This window comes from Protomyctophum bolini, assembly GCF_963924005.1.
Source record: "Protomyctophum bolini genome assembly, chromosome: 13".
NCBI lineage: Eukaryota > Metazoa > Chordata > Actinopteri > Myctophiformes > Myctophidae > Protomyctophum > Protomyctophum bolini.
Genome location: NC_137874.1, coordinates 21,959,176 through 21,977,719, shown reverse-complemented (window position 1 = coordinate 21,977,719; position 18,544 = coordinate 21,959,176). Strand labels below are relative to the sequence as shown.

At 43.6% G+C, this 18,544-nt stretch overlaps 3 protein-coding genes across 3 annotated transcripts; all 3 read right to left on the bottom strand.

Moving 5' to 3' along the window:
* Positions 1–7,435: 7,435 nt before the first annotated feature.
* Positions 7,436–10,024, bottom strand: LOC308327374 (aquaporin-11-like). The gene is made up of 3 exons (XM_080780760.1): positions 9,278–10,024; positions 7,968–8,084; positions 7,436–7,880 (listed from the first exon to the last, which is right to left on the bottom strand). The coding sequence occupies exons 1-3, from the start codon at positions 9,975–9,977 to the stop codon at positions 7,537–7,539; spliced, it is 1,161 nt and encodes a 386-aa protein (XP_080636886.1). The 5' UTR covers positions 9,978–10,024; the 3' UTR covers positions 7,436–7,536.
* A 188-nt stretch (positions 10,025–10,212) lies between these two features.
* LOC308326869 (aquaporin-11-like) lies at positions 10,213–12,843 on the bottom strand. Its single transcript, XM_080779919.1, has 3 exons — positions 12,181–12,843; positions 10,846–10,962; positions 10,213–10,758 (listed from the first exon to the last, which is right to left on the bottom strand). The coding sequence occupies exons 1-3, from the start codon at positions 12,776–12,778 to the stop codon at positions 10,412–10,414; spliced, it is 1,062 nt and encodes a 353-aa protein (XP_080636045.1). The 5' UTR covers positions 12,779–12,843; the 3' UTR covers positions 10,213–10,411.
* A 255-nt stretch (positions 12,844–13,098) lies between these two features.
* Positions 13,099–18,497, bottom strand: LOC308326510 (aquaporin-11-like). Its single transcript, XM_080779414.1, has 3 exons — positions 17,841–18,497; positions 13,744–13,860; positions 13,099–13,656 (listed from the first exon to the last, which is right to left on the bottom strand). Exons 1-3 carry the CDS (start codon positions 18,436–18,438, stop codon positions 13,313–13,315), a joined length of 1,059 nt encoding a protein of 352 aa, XP_080635540.1. The 5' UTR covers positions 18,439–18,497; the 3' UTR covers positions 13,099–13,312.
* Between the last annotated feature and the right edge of the window lie 47 nt (positions 18,498–18,544).

Below are 18,544 nucleotides of genomic sequence, written 5' to 3'. Positions count from 1 at the left end.
GGAGAAAGCTGTTGGATAAACGGCCATGTGCTTATGTACCCCTGTCTATTAGGGTAGCAGGATTATTATGATTATTATTATTAGTATTGTTATTGTGATTATTACATGGATTATTGTTGTGATGTGAGCTTGTGGCTGACTCACTATCTAGAAAATAAAAACATGGCACTTCATTTAAAATAGGTTACAGACCCCTGTTATATGCGCTTGTTTTGGGATTCTTTTTAAAGACCTATTTACTTGTTTCTATGAGACATGGCAACGCCAACAGCGCAGCGAAAGGCATCCACGTCTTTCTCTTGTGAAATGCTGAGATTAGAAACGACCATAATTATTTCATTTCTCAACCTTAAAAAAAAAATAAAGACATCTCCATAATCCTTGGGAAGTGTGTGTAGCAAAAGTAGTCGGCATTGTCATGGTTGAAAGTATTCATGCAACACTGACGCTGTAAGCTGTGTGATGCTAACGCGCTAACACCGTTAGCATGGTCTGTGTTGGTCAAAGGAAAAAGGATAGATATGAAACTACTGGCCAAAGTGTCATACAAAACACAACACCTAAAATCGGAATGTGATGGTGACCTATTGAGCACAAACAGACAATCATGATTTGCTTGCTGGACCTATAATTAATTTATGTGCATTACATTTCCACCTCGCACATATAAATGAAAAGCAAGATGGATGCTAACGCGCTAACACCGTTAGCATGTTCTGTGTTGGTCGGAAAAAGGATAGATATGAAACTACTGGCCCAAATAAATGTCATAGAAAACACAACACCTAAAATCGGAATGTGATGGTGACCTATTGAGCACAAACAGACAATCATGATTTGCTTGCTGGACCTATAATTAATTTATGTGCATTACATTTCAACCTCGCACATATAAATCAAGCCACAGTGCAGTCAGAGAGTAGTTCACAGGTCACACACAGGAGCAGTGAAAGGGGGAGGGGCCTTCGGATGGCAGTGTAGAGTAGGCACGACATTGAGGGGTAGAAACCATCCCGGTCGCGTGGTTGATCTAACGCGTGTGTCACTGTGAAGGACTGGCCCCATTAAGTGAACGTAGTTGGCGTAGTAGACGCCAACATGACGATTCTGACGTAGGCTGTTGAGGTTGAGCAAGAATAGCGTGTTTCAGAAAAGTAATATTTAAACAGTAAAGAAGACATTTTTGGCGAATGCAATGTAGTCTATGTCTTTTGTGGGAGTGTGCAGGTTTTATTTTGCATAGAGAGATGTGTGGTGGAAGTGTGGCTTGGTCGGAGATAGAGCACGAATGAACGGCCAGGTGCTCATGTACCCCTGTCTATTAGGGTAGCAGGAGTAGCAGGATAGAGAGAGAGAGAGCGAGAGAGCGAGAGAGCGAGAGAGAGAGAGAGAGAGAGAGAGAGAGAGAGAGAGAGAGAGATTTAACCTCAGGGGTGGGCAACTTTGACGATGGAGAGGGCCACTATATTTCCACACTCACTCCCTAGGGCCATATATTATTGTCGTAGCAAAAATAGCCGATCTACAAGCTCAATTGAGCTTGTAGATCGGCTATTTTTGCTATATTCGAATTGGAATCCTGAAAATTTACATTTTTATGTCATTCCAAATGCCTTTAATTATACTTGTGTTGAAGCATTGAGCTACTAATTTAGACTGAAGTAATTAAAGCAGGTCATGTTCACATGTTGTGGAATTGTAAACAGCTGGAACCAACATTATATCAGTATTCTGACATTAACCTGAGGGCCACATTAAGTGAAGGTGGGGGCCGCATGTGGCCCCCGGGCCGCCAGTTGCCCACCAGGACAATTCCTATCTAGCATGAATGGTGCATGACTGTGGCAGTGTGGCATCATCTGTAATGATGTTATTTTCTCTGGCTCTATCTTGTGGTGATGTCTAAGTGCTGCTAGTTATTGGACTTGGTGCTAAAGTAGAACTGAAGTAGATTGTGACAAGGGGCAGGGGAGGATTCCACACAATTATCAAAAAGGATAATTAATCACGCAATGAAGCCACCAGTATTAGATCAGTGGAGAGACGTGACACAAACTAGTGAACATATCAGATCGGCTATTTTCACTAGGCTACTTCTTAAAATTTGTTTTCTAATTTATGGAAAATGTATTTTATTTCTCCCTTAAATTATTGGAAAAAAATGTTTTCAATTAAAGTAGCCTACCAAGTATTCAGTGGTGAAATATCAAAGTACAATATTATTTTGCTTCTGAGAGTAGAGTAGAAGTAGCCTACAAAGTATACTTAAAAAAACACTCAAGTAAAGTAAACTACCATTATCATGATAACATTTTTACTTAAGTAGGCCTACAGTATGCCTACTTTAGTAGTAGTTACTTTCCACCACTACAATGGTGGGGCTGAAGGTACCCATTTAGGTGGCTAATAATATATTGTTAAAAATATAAATTGAACATAAATCAAAACATAAATTGATGAATTCTGCTGAATTAAAATTGGAGGACCCGATAAACAAGTCTTAGTACTTTTCCTGGTTATATCCTCAGCAGCAGCTTCTGTATTGACCTGTACTTTCTTTTGAACTGTACCCATTCTACTAACAGTGAATACTAAACAGTAAACACAGAAGGCTCAGCCGGTTGATTCCGTTTGCTTTAATGAATGTATTAATAAATACAAGTTAACACAGCCTTAGTTATTCTGACCCCAGTTCATATGGATCAAAAACATTGAACATGACCACACCACATGTTTGAATACATTTAGGAGAAAGTAAATTTGATGGTTTTGATTTAAGTATCTTTGCATGAAATCTCGGTGCATATTTGGCACAAGATGCTCAAGATAGATGGCCTGAAAGGGTTAATATGCAACCACCTGCAAAGAAATATTCTGCAGTTTCACTAATACAGATTTGATACATTTGACTTGATTATTGTGCATAAAAACTCAAAAGGTTACCTGTTAGTATCACCAGGAACCGAATTACATTTTCACACAAAAAAGGGGAAAAAAAGGAGAAAAAAAGGGAAAAAAAGAATGCAATATCGGTGCCATTTTCCAGCATGGTATCGCATGACTTAAGAATACTGGGGGTTCATTTTTGGTCACTTGTCCGCCAAAACTATGTTGGCAGTGTGGGGCATGTAAGGGCAGCTTACCTGGCTGAGTGAGGCCTTGGTGCTGAAGTAGGTTTTTGTGACGGCAGCACACTGTGACAGTGGTCTTGTAAACTAAACTGCCACCACAAAGTAAACTGAGAACTGAATCAAACAAACAATATGCCCCCATGCTCGGGTGTGGCCCAGGTGGAAGAGAAAGAACCACTGGCAAGGTGGCTCTTTTATAGTGATTGGAGGCACTGGCCAGCTGCCTCCAATCCTTGATTGCCACCACTCTCCAACCAGGTCCCATCACACTGAAAGACAGATTACTATTAGTAAAGCACACACAAACCCTGACATAGGCCCCCCCTTCAAGACAGGGTCCCAACAGGAACCCTGGACAAAATTACTGCAGTTTACCGATTACTGAAAGTATACTTTTAAACATACCAATATAGTCATAGACCTACTTTCAAATAGCCCAGAACCCAACCTCCCTCTAGCCCCTGCTCACATCTATATTAAGCCGTAGCCCACACCCCTCTCAGCAACAGGTACCTTTGAAGCAGTTTAAGACAGTGGTGAAAACACAGCAAAAAAAACAAAAACATGAACAAGAACTAGTCATGGCTTTGGTCAAGGCAAATGTAAACTTTATCTAGACCTCCAACTATGACTGTGAGTGTTACCAACACACACAGGCGTTTTCCTTCTCATTCCAAAATAGTTAGTACGGCACTGAAATTTGGTTTGCACCAGTTGTGCTGGTTGATCGGGCCAAACACGTCCCCCGGCCAAATCATTTCCCAAAATCAGCGTAATGCCCTCAATGGGAAAAGCAGAAGACACCCCCATCCTAACTTCACGTTTACAGAACGCTGAGTGAAGCACAAATTTATGCACAGGCACATGGAACTGGAATACAGGAGCCTGTATCAGTCTCCTTGGAGAAAGGCAAAACAGACCCCTTGTACAAATGAATGTGCAGAGCCTGTGTCCCGTAAAATGTTCACTGAAACCTTATCCTTACTCCCTACCAGAGAGACCTGTCCTGTTGACAGAAATGGCACATATGTATGGGGGCATATTCATGCCAATATTTTATATGCCCCCATACATATGACTCAAAACCAGATTTTTGCCTGAGAGGTGAGACTTTAGTCTTTAGACCAACAGTAGCACTGGAGATTGGCACAGCTAATGCCGACGGCTTTACTTGGCCATCACTGTGCTTTTTCCTAGCCATGAGCAAGTCACAAGAATTGTTTGAAAATGTTCGCCTATAATGACATATCCAAATAGGGATGCCATGTTGAAAGTGATTGATATTGAGCATACAATAAAAGGCTTATCTGAATGATCCCATTTAGGACTGAGGCCGATAGATACAATAGGATGTACATAGCAACAAGAAACCCCAAAAGGGGTATGTCATGTAGAAGATGGACGGGCATCGATTGCGATTAAATCAGATTAATCTGCTAAAACAATTCAGGGTTGGGGAAAACCCAGCTGCACTGTCAAAACATCAGCCCCTTGATCTAGTGCTGCACGATTCTTGCTCAAATGTGAATCTCCACAAGAATTGAGATCACGACTCTCATTTTTTCCATGAAAATATTTATTGTCTTTAGTCTGTAGTTGCTGAACATTACTACATTCAAAATGTGGCACCTGGAGCCAACTACTGTGACTTTAAACAGAAAACGTGCTTAAGTCTTTCTCTTGTAGCAAAAACACAAGAGTAACTAAAATGAATTAGTTATTAGACAGCCAACTAGTGCTGCACGATTCTTGCTCAAATCTAGGTTCAGGTGTCTGAACCTAGATCGCAATCTTTTTCAGATTAATTGTGCAGCACTACATTGATCGTTATTCCAGTTGTTCTTCTCCATACTCTGAGAACTCAGGAGTCAACAACGATAGAAATATTTACAATGGAACAATGGGTCAGGAGATGGAGATGCAAAGGTGGTCCATCTAGACATTCTGCTTATATCATTTATCAACTCCCCTTAAACCACTCCTTTTTGTTTGTCTCAGTTGGCGTGTGGTTGAATGGACTAGGCCCTCATTTATCAACCGTGCGTACGCCAAAATATGGGTGCACGCCGAAATTGCCGACATTTTTGACATTTACCATTTCCGCCAAAGCTTGAAATTGAACGTGACAACGTTCAAAATCCACGTTTGCTCCTCAGCTGGCGTACGCATTTCTTTCTGTCTTACACAAGCGGAGCAGCATTGTCTGAACTGCTGACACGCTGTCACAGGCATCTAAACATATGTTTTCACTCCTAAAATGTTAATATAAAACTGTATGTGTATGTAAAAAAAAAGGGGAGAGATTTCCAACTTTACAAGTAATTAAAATCGCGCAATTAAAAACAATATAACATGTTTACAATGTATTAGTTTGTGCTTAATCAAACAGTGCTTTACTGGCCTTGTTATGCAAGCGCACATGTGAGATGATTTTGGAGCGCATGCGGTGATGCGGCATATGTGATTATATTATTTTAAAAAAGGCATAAATGGACTGCACGCCTTTATTTCCAAGTGACAATGACAAGCATACAGCTTGCCTATTTGTAGTAAGTACTAGCAGGCTATAGGCGTAAGGGGCTTAATCATTCACCATTTAAATAAGTGCTTAGACAGGTTTTGACAGTTTTGACAGTTCAGATAAAAGCGAGATCATTTTCGGGGGTCGGGAGGACGGGACCGCGGCTTTCCGTCGCCAACACATACCAGCACACATGCAAGCGGCAAGCCTTCATCCATATGTTTATGATTCGTTCATCAATGATCAAATCACTATACATAAACGTTGATTATGCTTATAAACATAGACAAATGTAGAAATAATAAGGATAACAACTATTAAAAAAAAGTTGAATGGAATTCCTGTCTCCGTGTCTCATTTCCACGTTTGAATCAGTATAGAATAGATTAACCATGGATTACAATAATAATCTAAATAATAATAATAATCTAAATAATAATAATAATAATAATAATCGTAATAATAATACTAATCGAAATAATAATAATCTAAATAATAGAAAATAAACTATAGCGTGTTGTAGGCCTAAAGCCATGCACCCCGCATCAGCCAGGTGACAATAATCACAAGCATTAGAAACGACCAATTACAAACATGAATGTAGATTCACGCACCTATTTAAATGAGCCTTGCCAGTCATCTGATCTCAACAATGGCATACCTGGCTCTGTTAGAGGACGCTAATGCAGCAGCAGCAGAAGAGGAGGAGGAGGAGGAGGAGGATGAGCCCCGAGAACGACTCAGGGCCCAACGGGTCTTCAGAGACCGGGCTGACCTCCTGGCATGGATGGCAAGGATGACGGCTGGCTCATCAGTCGATTCCGTCTCCCAAGGCATGTACTGATTGACCTAGTCAACAGGCTTGATCCCCTGTTGAGGAGGCGAACCAGGCGCTCACGCACCATACCTTTCCACGTACAGGTTCTGTCGACATTGGGGTGCCTGGCCACCGGGACATTCCAACGTGAGATCGGGGATAGGTCTGGCATCTCACAGCCCTCCATCAGCCGAATGATGCCCTCAGTGTTGGAGGCTATTAAATCCCTCACTGAGGAGTACATTCGGTTCCCATTCGTTGACGACCAGCAAACCGTGATTAAGAGAGATTTTTATGAGATTGCTGGTCTTCCGAATGTGGTTGGCGCGATTGATTGTACTCATGTGCGTATTAAACCACCCTCGGATAATGATTATTCATACATCAATCGAAAAAACTACCATTCCATCAATGTGCAGGTGATCTGTGATGCCAACCTATCCCTCCTCAACGTGGTAGCCCGGTGGCCAGGGGGGTCTCATGACTCCTTTATTTTCCGCAACGGAAATATAGGAATCCAACTATAGAGGCTGGTGCATTACGCGGCAGGAGCTACCTCGTGGGTGAGTATAGGCTGTGTTAAATATCGAATGTATTGTAATGTATTACATTTACTAAATTTTCGGTGGGACTTGTGTTCTAGGTGACAAAGGCTATGCAATGGCTGACTATTTAACCCATACCCGAGGGCTAGACAGAGACGAGAGGACCTCATAAGGCGGTTCTAAAAAAGTAAGTAAAGTATACAGTTTGGAATTGGCCCAGATACGTTACACATGTTAAAAAGCACTTTTTTTCTCACTTCATTCAAAGAGGGTTTAAAAACATTTGCATATAACAGCAAAGGCAACGAATTGAAATATGGGCACTTATAAAGCTCGATGTAAAATCAAGGCATATAGCAAAAAAGACCTTTGCACAATGTTTACTCACAATTGTTTTATTCATTTATTTATTCTGCAGTTTTCTGCCTACTCGATCCACACTCTCTGTGAGATTCCTAATTGAAGTATTGATGTCCCTCAGGGCCTGGACGATGTCCCGCTGCCCGGCCAGGACCGCTTCGTTTACCACCAGCGCTTGTTCCCGAGCCTGGCCTGCAGGAACAGCGGAAGGGCGCGCGCTCTCACCGCGAGCCCCCCCTCCCGCACTGCTGGCAGGCTCTGGAGCATGGTGCGCTGGAGAGGACGGACGCACTCTGCCACCGTGCGCCCCCCCTCCCGCACTGCTGGCTGCAGCAGGCTCTGGAGCATGGTGCGCTGGAGAGGACGGACGCACTCTGCCACCGTGCGCCCCCCCTCCCGCACTGCTGGCTGCAGGCTCTGGAGCATGGTGCGATCTAGTCCAGCAGTACTTTTTCCAGAGAGGAACGGGATGATTTTCTCAAAGAGAAGTATGCAGCTTGCCACACCTAGGGAAAGACAAGAAAAAGGAGGTTTTAGTTTTGTTTAGCATTTGGAACGACCTAAGGCCTAAACAAATCTAGTTCTTTGATTACCTAAAACTGGTCCAAGCCAATAGACAAAACTGTATTCCAGGAACGTGTGGCCACTGCATGGAAACTGGATGGAGAACGCCAAGATTGGGTTGAAAATGGCACCCGATATATTACCTCCTGCACACAAGAAACATACAAAACATTCAACACATAAACATATCAACCACTAGCTGCACAACCTCCAGCACAGCTCCATTTGGGTGAATGACTGTAATGTGGCAGTCAGAGTAGCTGAGCCTGAAGCCCATAAGCCTAACTTCTCCCCTGGCCAAAGAAATGGGATTCCCTCTTGTCCTAGCAGTAGATGTTTCCCTTCATGGATGACCCGTGTTCGAATTTCAGATGTTTACTTCTTACACCTACCTAAGCAAATGCCTAAGCACATACCTAAGCAAAATTTAACTTAAGATCACCTTCTCCCTCTATTATAGTCTAAAAATATCAGCTGGGTTGGGTAGTTTGGGTACTACTCCTGTATTCAGCCTTAAGAGCAGATCAACACTAAGCCAACCACTATGTGCCTACATATGTCTACTTTACCATCCATGTACAACATATTTTACATCACAGTACAACTTTTAGCCTACTGTACATTTTGCTCTTTTCTCACAATCAGAACACGATTAATGTGTCATCATAATTTGATGGATTCTCGTATAAGCCCCTTGGCCTCGGGGCTTCTTACCTCACCATTACACAACAACTAACTGTCAAATACCATTGTTGTGCAAAATCCAATAAATACAAATAAATAAATTGAAAAAAAATGATCCTAATTAATAATTTTGTAGCACCTTATACATAGCATGTCTATAATGTATTATACTTAATCAGAAAACAAATAAGTTGTCATCATAATTTGATGGAATCTCGTATAAGCCCCTCAGGGCTTCTTACATCACCAATTACACAACTAACTGTCAAATACCATTGATATTCATTGATATGTATACGTACTGTTGTGCAAAATCCAATAAATACAAATAAATAAATGGATAAAAATGTAATTTGGTAGCACCTTATACATAGCATGTCTATAATGTATTATACTTACATTAAGCTGCTTATGAAATTGCATAATTATAGTTATAAGCACTCTATAGCCTACTCAATGGTTTATAACTAAAATCATCACGACACATAAAGCATTTTATAGTGACTTACAACGGTCAAGTATAAAATGCATAAGGCACTAATAACGCACTTTTAGTTAATGATCCATTAGCCAGATTTACAAAAAGAAAAGTTGCCTTTAGCAACTAAATGTGCTGTTAAACATGCCATAGTAAACTGCACGGAACTATACCAACCTAAGTAGACCAGAGTCGTAAGAGCAGCAGCAATCGCGTGGACCCTCAACTTTTCGTCCAGTTTATGGACGTGCAGCACTGCAGCTTGCATTGCGAAGGCGCAGGCCAGCTCCACAGCGGCGGCCTCGATCACACTCCCACTGAAGGGGTCGAAGCATCTGAACCCAAACCGCTCGTGTTTCACGTGGAGCTCGGACATCCCGAGGGTCCAGACGGTGGCTGCAAAGTATTGCGCTGCGGTCGCCGCTAAAAACTGACAATCTATTAGGAGAAATGCACATTTTGCGCTGAATCGCCCGCGGTAGGCATGCTCCAGAGCTCCTATGGGATTGCCAAATGCGCCTTGGAAAGTTAGTACGTGGATCACCGTAACTATGTAAGTTAGAGTCAACCCAATGTAAGGCTCGATTCTTGCAACTTCGCCCAGTATCTTGAGCTCATGCGTGCATGCACACAGTTGGAAGGTTGACACTATTTCCAGCAAGTAAATCAAATAATTATTCTTCTGGGACACGAGTCTGGCTGTTGTCCTGCGTGTCGCCTCGCTGAGAAGCACGATCGCAACCAGCAAAGCTATAGAAATGATCAAATCTGCCATTGTCCCGTCTAGAGAGCTGCGGACCGTCCGTCTCATCTGGTTCACTGTCTCGGTGTACAGTTCCACCACTGCAGAAGCTATAGAAATGATCAAATCTGCCATTGTCCCGTCTAGAGAGCTGCGGACCGTCCGTCTCCTCTGGTTCACTGTCTCGGTGTACAGTTCCACCACTCAGTGGCGGAAAGTTCTTATAACGGCAGGGGGTTCAAGCAGCCACGCCCCCCCCCCCCCCCCCCCCCAGCGGTGGAAAAAAAACGAGTTTTGTTTTTTCGGTTGGTACTTTATCCGACATTTGTACTCTAAGCAGAACAAAAGCCACCTTATTAGCATTTTAATGCGGCATGGGCGGCGGCCCAACACCTATCTTGTAACCCCTCGAAGGTATGTGACTACGTGTATGACAACATGACCACTGGGGAGGGGAAATTTCAGTGGACAGTCAGTGGGTGCATAATTTACTGCTTTCAGTCGCGCCTTTGCCAAAATGCCAGGGGGTTCAATCGCGCCTCTGAACCCACCGGCCAGGACCGCTTCGTTTACCACCAGCGCTTGTTCCCGAGCCTGGCCTGCAGGAACAGCGGAAGGGCGCGCGCTCTCACCGCGAGCCCCCCCTCCCGCACTGCTGGCAGGCTCTGGAGCATGGTGCGCTGGAGAGGACGGACGCACTCTGCCACCGTGCGCCCCCCCTCCCGCACTGCTGGCTGCAGCAGGCTCTGGAGCATGGTGCGCTGGAGAGGACGGACGCACTCTGCCACCGTGCGCCCCCCCCCCTCCCGCACTGCTGGCTGCAGGCTCTGGAGCATGGTGCGATCTAGTCCAGCAGTACTTTTTCCAGAGAGGAACGGGATGATTTTCTCAAAGAGAAGTATGCAGCTTGCCACACCTAGGGAAAGACAAGAAAAAGGAGGTTTTAGTTTTGTTTAGCATTTGGAACGACCTAAGGCCTAAACAAATCTAGTTCTTTGATTACCTAAAACTGGTCCAAGCCAATAGACAAAACTGTATTCCAGGAACGTGTGGCCACTGCATGGAAACTGGATGGAGAACGCCAAGATTGGGTTGAAAATGGCACCCGATATATTACCTCCTGCACACAAGAAACATACAAAACATTCAACACATAAACATATCAACCACTAGCTGCACAACCTCCAGCACAGCTCCATTTGGGTGAATGACTGTAATGTGGCAGTCAGAGTAGCTGAGCCTGAAGCCCATAAGCCTAACTTCTCCCCTGGCCAAAGAAATGGGATTCCCTCTTGTCCTAGCAGTAGATGTTTCCCTTCATGGATGACCCGTGTTCGAATTTCAGATGTTAACTTCTTACACCTACCTAAGCAAATGCCTAAGCACATACCTAAGCAAAATTTAACTTAAGATCACCTTCTCCCTCTATTATAGTCTAAAAATATCAGCTGGGTTGGGTAGTTTGGGTACTACTCCTGTATTCAGCCTTAAGAGCAGATCAACACTAAGCCAACCACTATGTGCCTACATATGTCTACTTTACCATCCATGTACAACATATTTTACATCACAGTACAACTTTTAGCCTACTGTACATTTTGCTCTTTTCTCACAATCAGAACACGATTAATGTGTCATCATAATTTGATGGATTCTCGTATAAGCCCCTTGGCCTCGGGGCTTCTTACCTCACCATTACACAACAACTAACTGTCAAATACCATTGATATTCATTGATATGTATACGTACTGTTGTGCAAAATCCAATAAATACAAATAAATAAATTGAAAAAAATGATCCTAATTAATAATTTTGTAGCACCTTATACATAGCATGTCTATAATGTATTATACTTAATCAGAAAACAAATAAGTTGTCATCATAATTTGATGGAATCTCGTATAAGCCCCTCAGGGCTTCTTACATCACCAATTACACAACTAACTGTCAAATACCATTGATATTCATTGATATGTATACGTACTGTTGTGCAAAATCCAATAAATACAAATAAATAAATGGATAAAAATGTAATTTGGTAGCACCTTATACATAGCATGTCTATAATGTATTATACTTACATTAAGCTGCTTATGAAATTGCATAATTATAGTTATAAGCACTCTATAGCCTACTCAATGGTTTATAACAAAAATCATCACGACACATAAAGCATTTTATAGTGACTTACAACGGTCAAGTATAAAATGCATAAGGCACTAATAACGCACTTTTAGTTAATGATCCATTAGCCAGATTTACAAAAAGAAAAGTTGCCTTTAGCAACTAAATGTGCTGTTAAACATGCCATAGTAAACTGCACGGAACTATACCAACCTAAGTAGACCAGAGTCGTAAGAGCAGCAGCAATCGCGTGGACCCTCAACTTTTCGTCCAGTTTATGGACGTGCAGCACTGCAGCTTGCATTGCGAAGGCGCAGGCCAGCTCCACAGCGGCGGCCTCGATCACACTCCCACTGAAGGGGTCGAAGCATCTGAACCCAAACCGCTCGTGTTTCACGTGGAGCTCGGACATCCCGAGGGTCCAGACGGTGGCTGCAAAGTATTGCGCTGCGGTCGCCGCTAAAAACTGACACGCTATTAGGAGAAATGCACATTTTGCGCTGAATCGCCCGCGGTAGGCATGCTCCAGAGCTCCTATGGGATTGCCAAATGCGCCTTGGAAAGTTAGTACGTGGATCACCGTAACTATGTAAGTTAGAGTCAACCCAATGTAAGGCTCGATTCTTGCAACTTCGCCCAGTATCTTGAGCTCATGCGTGCATGCACACAGTTGGAAGGTTGACACTATTTCCAGCAAGTAAATCAAATAATCATTCTTCTGGGACACGAGTCTGGCTGTTGTCCTGCGTGTCGCCTCGCTGAGAAGCACGATCGCAACCAGCAAAGCTATAGAAATGATCAAATCTGCCATTGTCCCGTCTAGAGAGCTGCGGACCGTCCGTCTCCTCTGGTTCACTGTCTCGGTGTACAGTTCCACCACTGCAGAAGCTATAGAAATGATCAAATCTGCCATTGTCCCGTCTAGAGAGCTGCGGACCGTCCGTCTCCTCTGGTTCACTGTCTCGGTGTACAGTTCCACCACTCAGTGGCGGAAAGTTCTTATAACGGCAGGGGGTTCAAGCAGCCACGCCCCCCCCCCCCCCCCCCCAGCGGTGGAAAAAAAACAAGTTTTGTTTTTTCGGTTGGTACTTTATCCGACATTTGTACTCTAAGCAGAACAAAAGCCACCTTATTAGCATTTGAATGCGGCATGGGCGGCGGCCCAACACCTATCTTGTAACCCCTCGAAGGTATGTGACTACGTGTATGACAACATGACCACTGGGGAGGGGAAATTTCAGTGGACAGTCAGTGGGTGCATAATTTACTGCTTTCAGTCGCGCCTTTGCCAAAATGCCAGGGGGTTCAATCGCGCCTCTGAACCCACCGGCCAGGACCGCTTCGTTTACCACCAGCGCTTGTTCCCGAGCCTGGCCTGCAGGAACAGCGGAAGGGCGCGCGCTCTCACCGCGAGCCCCCCCTCCCGCACTGCTGGCAGGCTCTGGAGCATGGTGCGCTGGAGAGGACGGACGCACTCTGCCACCGTGCGCCCCCCCTCCCGCACTGCTGGCTGCAGCAGGCTCTGGAGCATGGTGCGCTGGAGAGGACGGACGCACTCTGCCACCGTGCGCCCCCCCTCCCGCACTGCTGGCTGCAGGCTCTGGAGCATGGTGCGATCTAGTCCAGCAGTACTTTTTCCAGAGAGGAACGGGATGATTTTCTCAAAGAGAAGTATGCAGCTTGCCACACCTAGGGAAAGACAAGAAAAAGGAGGTTTTAGTTTTGTTTAGCATTTGGAACGACCTAAGGCCTAAACAAATCTAGTTCTTTGATTACCTAAAACTGGTCCAAGCCAATAGACAAAACTGTATTCCAGGAACGTGTGGCCACTGCATGGAAACTGGATGGAGAACGCCAAGATTGGGTTGAAAATGGCACCCGATATATTACCTCCTGCACACAAGAAACATACAAAACATTCAACACATAAACATATCAACCACTAGCTGCACAACCTCCAGCACAGCTCCATTTGGGTGAATGACTGTAATGTGGCAGTCAGAGTAGCTGAGCCTGAAGCCCATAAGCCTAACTTCTCCCCTGGCCAAAGAAATGGGATTCGCTCTTGTCCTAGCAGTAGATGTTTCCCTTCATGGATGACCCGTGTTCGAATTTCAGATGTTAACTTCTTACACCTACCTAAGCAAATGCCTAAGCACATACCTAAGCAAAATGTAACTTAAGATCACCTTCTCCCTCTATTATAGTTGTGGTGAAATTTGTAAGACACAGACCAGCTAATGATGCCTGGAACCACTGCTTGCACATGGATACATAAGTCCTGGTAATAGTGAAACATGATCAGGGTTGGGCACAGAACAGAAAGGCAAGCCAAGACAAAGGCCCATGGGTAATAAATAACTGGGGTCATTGTTAGGGGTTGAGACCCAAGGCAGTGGTCAGACCGTGGACCATCCTGATTGGCCGAGAGCCATATGAACACATGAACGCATGATAGATATAATGCCAGACAAAGAAATATCTGGGCCGGTCGTTCCCCCACTCTCTACCATGTAACTGGGCATGCTATGCTGTTTGCTGTGCTGTGTACTCTGAAATAAACACCAAGGAACATCATCTCGTTGTCTGTCTGCCGTGCACATTTACTCTCCTGTATGGTATTTTAATATACAACAGATGGTGCCGAAACCCGACCTTCATGGTGTCTTTTTGTGCCAGTTAGGAGCAGAACCAGCGGTTTTTTATTCAGTCTAATTATTCAGTCTAATTCGTGAACGGGGAGTTTTTGTGGACGGCGACGAAGAAGTTCCAGCGGACCCGACCGTGAGCTTGTCTGCGCAGTGGGGATGATGACGACGACCACCGCGATGAGGAGTGTTGCGCAACGGGGACCGAGGCCAGCCGCCAGATGGGTGGACGGTGGAGCGGCCTGCGCGCAAGCCAACATCACGCCGGCGTGAGGACAGCGGTCGCGGGCGGCGAGCAGTGAGATGCGGCACAGCGCGGCGGGGCTTTCCTTCATCCATGGCTGATTGACCGACCTAAGCTGAGTGCCTTCGTGGACCTGATCAAGGGGTCTGTGATGAAGACGTTCCAGCCTTTTCTTTTCTCTTCGCGAGTGTTCCCAGCTCTGATGGTTCAGAGTTGGGAGGGGGGAGAGAAGAGATGATGACGACGACAGCAGTGAACTTTTTCTCAACTTGGTTTTGGTGTGTTGACATTATAAGATATTCTATTATAGATATTGTTCTGTGTCATATGTGGAGTTGAAGTAATCTTGATAAAATAGCAGCTACGAATAGTTCAGTCTATTAACTACATTATATATTTCTTATATATGTGGGGCTGGAGTAATCTTGATAAAATAGCAACTACGAATAACTTCATATGATCAGTTGAGTGTCTGGACTAGGTTTATTTTTGATGACGACGACAGCGGGAAACAGCAGTGAACTTTTTCTGTGCAGCTGAACGGACATTTCAAAGCAACTAGAGAGAGCGGCATGCAGAAGAAGTTTCCTTTGTCATATCAGAGGCGAAGAGGGACAATTCCTTCACTCTGATTACAAATTGTGCGTTGCGTTTGTTTTCAACATGAATTAATAGGCCTCATGTTGGTATGTTTGTCGTATAATTAGATAAATTGAGTCCTAAGTAGCCTAATTATGAGTCAATGAGGTATTTTCCTAAAAGATATCAAGAGATATGTGTTATTATAGTTAAACTCTGGCGTTCAATGTTATTTCTTTTTATCTTTTATGGAATCACCACGGGTGGTTAATGGAATCACCGCGGGTGATTGTGGTCAGGATGAGTCCGAGGAAGTGACTCAGGGTATTCTGATATTGTGTCTATTTACTATGTACTAGCATTGGAATAGCAGAGTTTAGTGGTAAACATGTAGGTTATTGCATATCAAAAAGTGCTCTTGTAACAATGGAGCTGCAAGCGGCATGTCTTGTTTAAATGTCAGTTAACTGTACTAATCATTGCCATTATTCATTGTTTGAGATTATTTATTTGTCAGAATAGGGATTAAATTACAAGGCAATTGGCAGCCGAAAGTTTACAGTGTTTGAAGAGAGTTTGATTTTACTCTTTGTGGGTCTCTAGGGCTTAAAATGCGATTTCCTTATTTTTCTTTGTTTGTGCGCATAGATGACGTACGAGTTGAGAGTGGTCTATTGCTTTGTTGAAAGTGATGAGATATTGGTTTTCATGTGGATCTCGAGAAGAGAGGTCCATGTGATATGGTTCATTGTCCTGTAACATTTTTAGCCATAAGAGTTTGAAGTAACACGAAGAGAATTCTCCACTGATCCGAAATTGTATATCTACCCACTGTAATGAAAATCATTTATGGCAAGTAATCTTGAATGTCTGTGTTTGAAAACCATGTTGGGGAACTTCTTATACTGTAATGCTGTTATTTGTGGTGTTTTGAATGTGTAGTATCCAGCTGAGGGTCAAGGGGGGTATAAGCAACAGTTATGAATATGGACTATACATTTTGTATTCAACAGACAGAGTCTGTTGAAAGGGGGGAATGTGGTGAAATTTGTAAGACACAGACCAGCTAATGATGCCTGGAACCACTGCTTGCACATGGATACATAAGTCCTGGTAATAGTGAAACATGATCAGGGTTGGGCACAGAACAGAAAGGCAAGCCAAGACAAAGGCCCATGGGTAATAAATAACTGGGGTCATTGTTAGGGGTTGAGACCCAAGGCAGTGGTCAGACCGTGGACCATCCTGATTGGCCGAGAGCCATATGAACACATGAACGCATGATAGATATAATGCCAGACAAAGAAATATCTGGGCCGGTCGTTCCCCCACTCTCTACCATGTAACTGGGCATGCTCCCCGACGGCATGAGGCCGTCGGAACTATGCTGTTTGCTGTGCTGTGTACTCTGAAATAAACACCAAGGAACATCATCTCGTTGTCTGTCTGCCGTGCACATTTACTCTCCTGTATGGTATTTTAATATACAACATAGTCTAAAAATATCAGCTGGGTTGGGTAGTTTGGGTACTACTCCTGTATTCAGCCTTAAGAGCAGATCAACACTAAGCCAACCACTATGTGCCTACATATGTCTACTTTACCATCCATGTACAACATACATTTTACATCACAGTACAACTTTTAGCCTACTGTACATTTTGCTCTTTTCTCACAATCAGAACACGATTAATGTGTCATCATAATTTGATGGATTCTCGTATAAGCCCCTTGGCCTCGGGGCTTCTTACCTCACCATTACACAACAACTAACTGTCAAATACCATTGATATTCATTGATATGTATACGTACTGTTGTGCAAAATCCAATAAATACAAATAAATAAATTGAAAAAAATGATCCTAATTAATAATTTTGTAGCACCTTATACATAGCATGTCTATAATGTATTATACTTAATCAGAAAACAAATAAGTTGTCATCATAATTTGATGGAATCTCGTATAAGCCCCTCAGGGCTTCTTACATCACCAATTACACAACTAACTGTCAAATACCATTGATATTCATTGATATGTATACGTACTGTTGTGCAAAATCCAATAAATACAAATAAATAAATGGATAAAAATGTAATTTGGTAGCACCTTATACATAGCATGTCTATAATGTATTATACTTACATTAAGCTGCTTATGAAATTGCATAATTATAGTTATAAGCACTCTATAGCTATACTCAATGGTTTATAACTAAAATCATCACGACACATAAAGCATTTTATAGTGACTTACAACGGTCAAGTATAAAATGCATAAGGCACTAATAACGCACTTTTAGTTAATGATCCATTAGCCAGATTTACAAAAAGAAAAGTTGCCTTTAGCAACTAAATGTGCTGTTAAACATGCCATAGTAAACTGCACGGAACTATACCAACCTAAGTAGACCAGAGTCGTAAGAGCAGCAGCAATCGCGTGGACCCTCAACTTTTCGTCCAGTTTATGGACGTGCAGCACTGCAGCTTGCATTGCGAAGGCGCAGGCCAGCTCCACAGCGGCGGCCTCGATCACACTCCCACTGAAGGGGTCGAAGCATCTGAACCCAAACCGCTCGTGTTTCACGTGGAGCTCGGACATCCCGAGGGTCCAGACGGTGGCTGCAAAGTATTGCGCTGCGGTCGCCGCTAAAAACTGACACGCTATTAGGAGAAATGCACATTTTGCGCTGAATCGCCCGCGGTAGGCATGCTCCAGAGCTCCTATGGGATTGCCAAATGCGCCTTGGAAAGTTAGTACGTGGATCACCGTAACTATGTAAGTTAGAGTCAACCCAATGTAAGGCTCGATTCTTGCAACTTCGCCCAGTATCTTGAGCTCATGCGTGCATGCACACAGTTGGAAGGTTGACACTATTTCCAGCAAGTAAATCAAATAATCATTCTTCTGGGACACGAGTCTGGCTGTTGTCCTGCGTGTCGCCTCGCTGAGAAGCACGATCGCAACCAGCAAAGCTATAGAAATGATCAAATCTGCCATTGTCCCGTCTAGAGAGCTGCGGACCGTCCGTCTCCTCTGGTTCACTGTCTCGGTGTACAGTTCCACCACCACTGCAGAAACGACTGACTAGTAGTAGTGAGCCCAG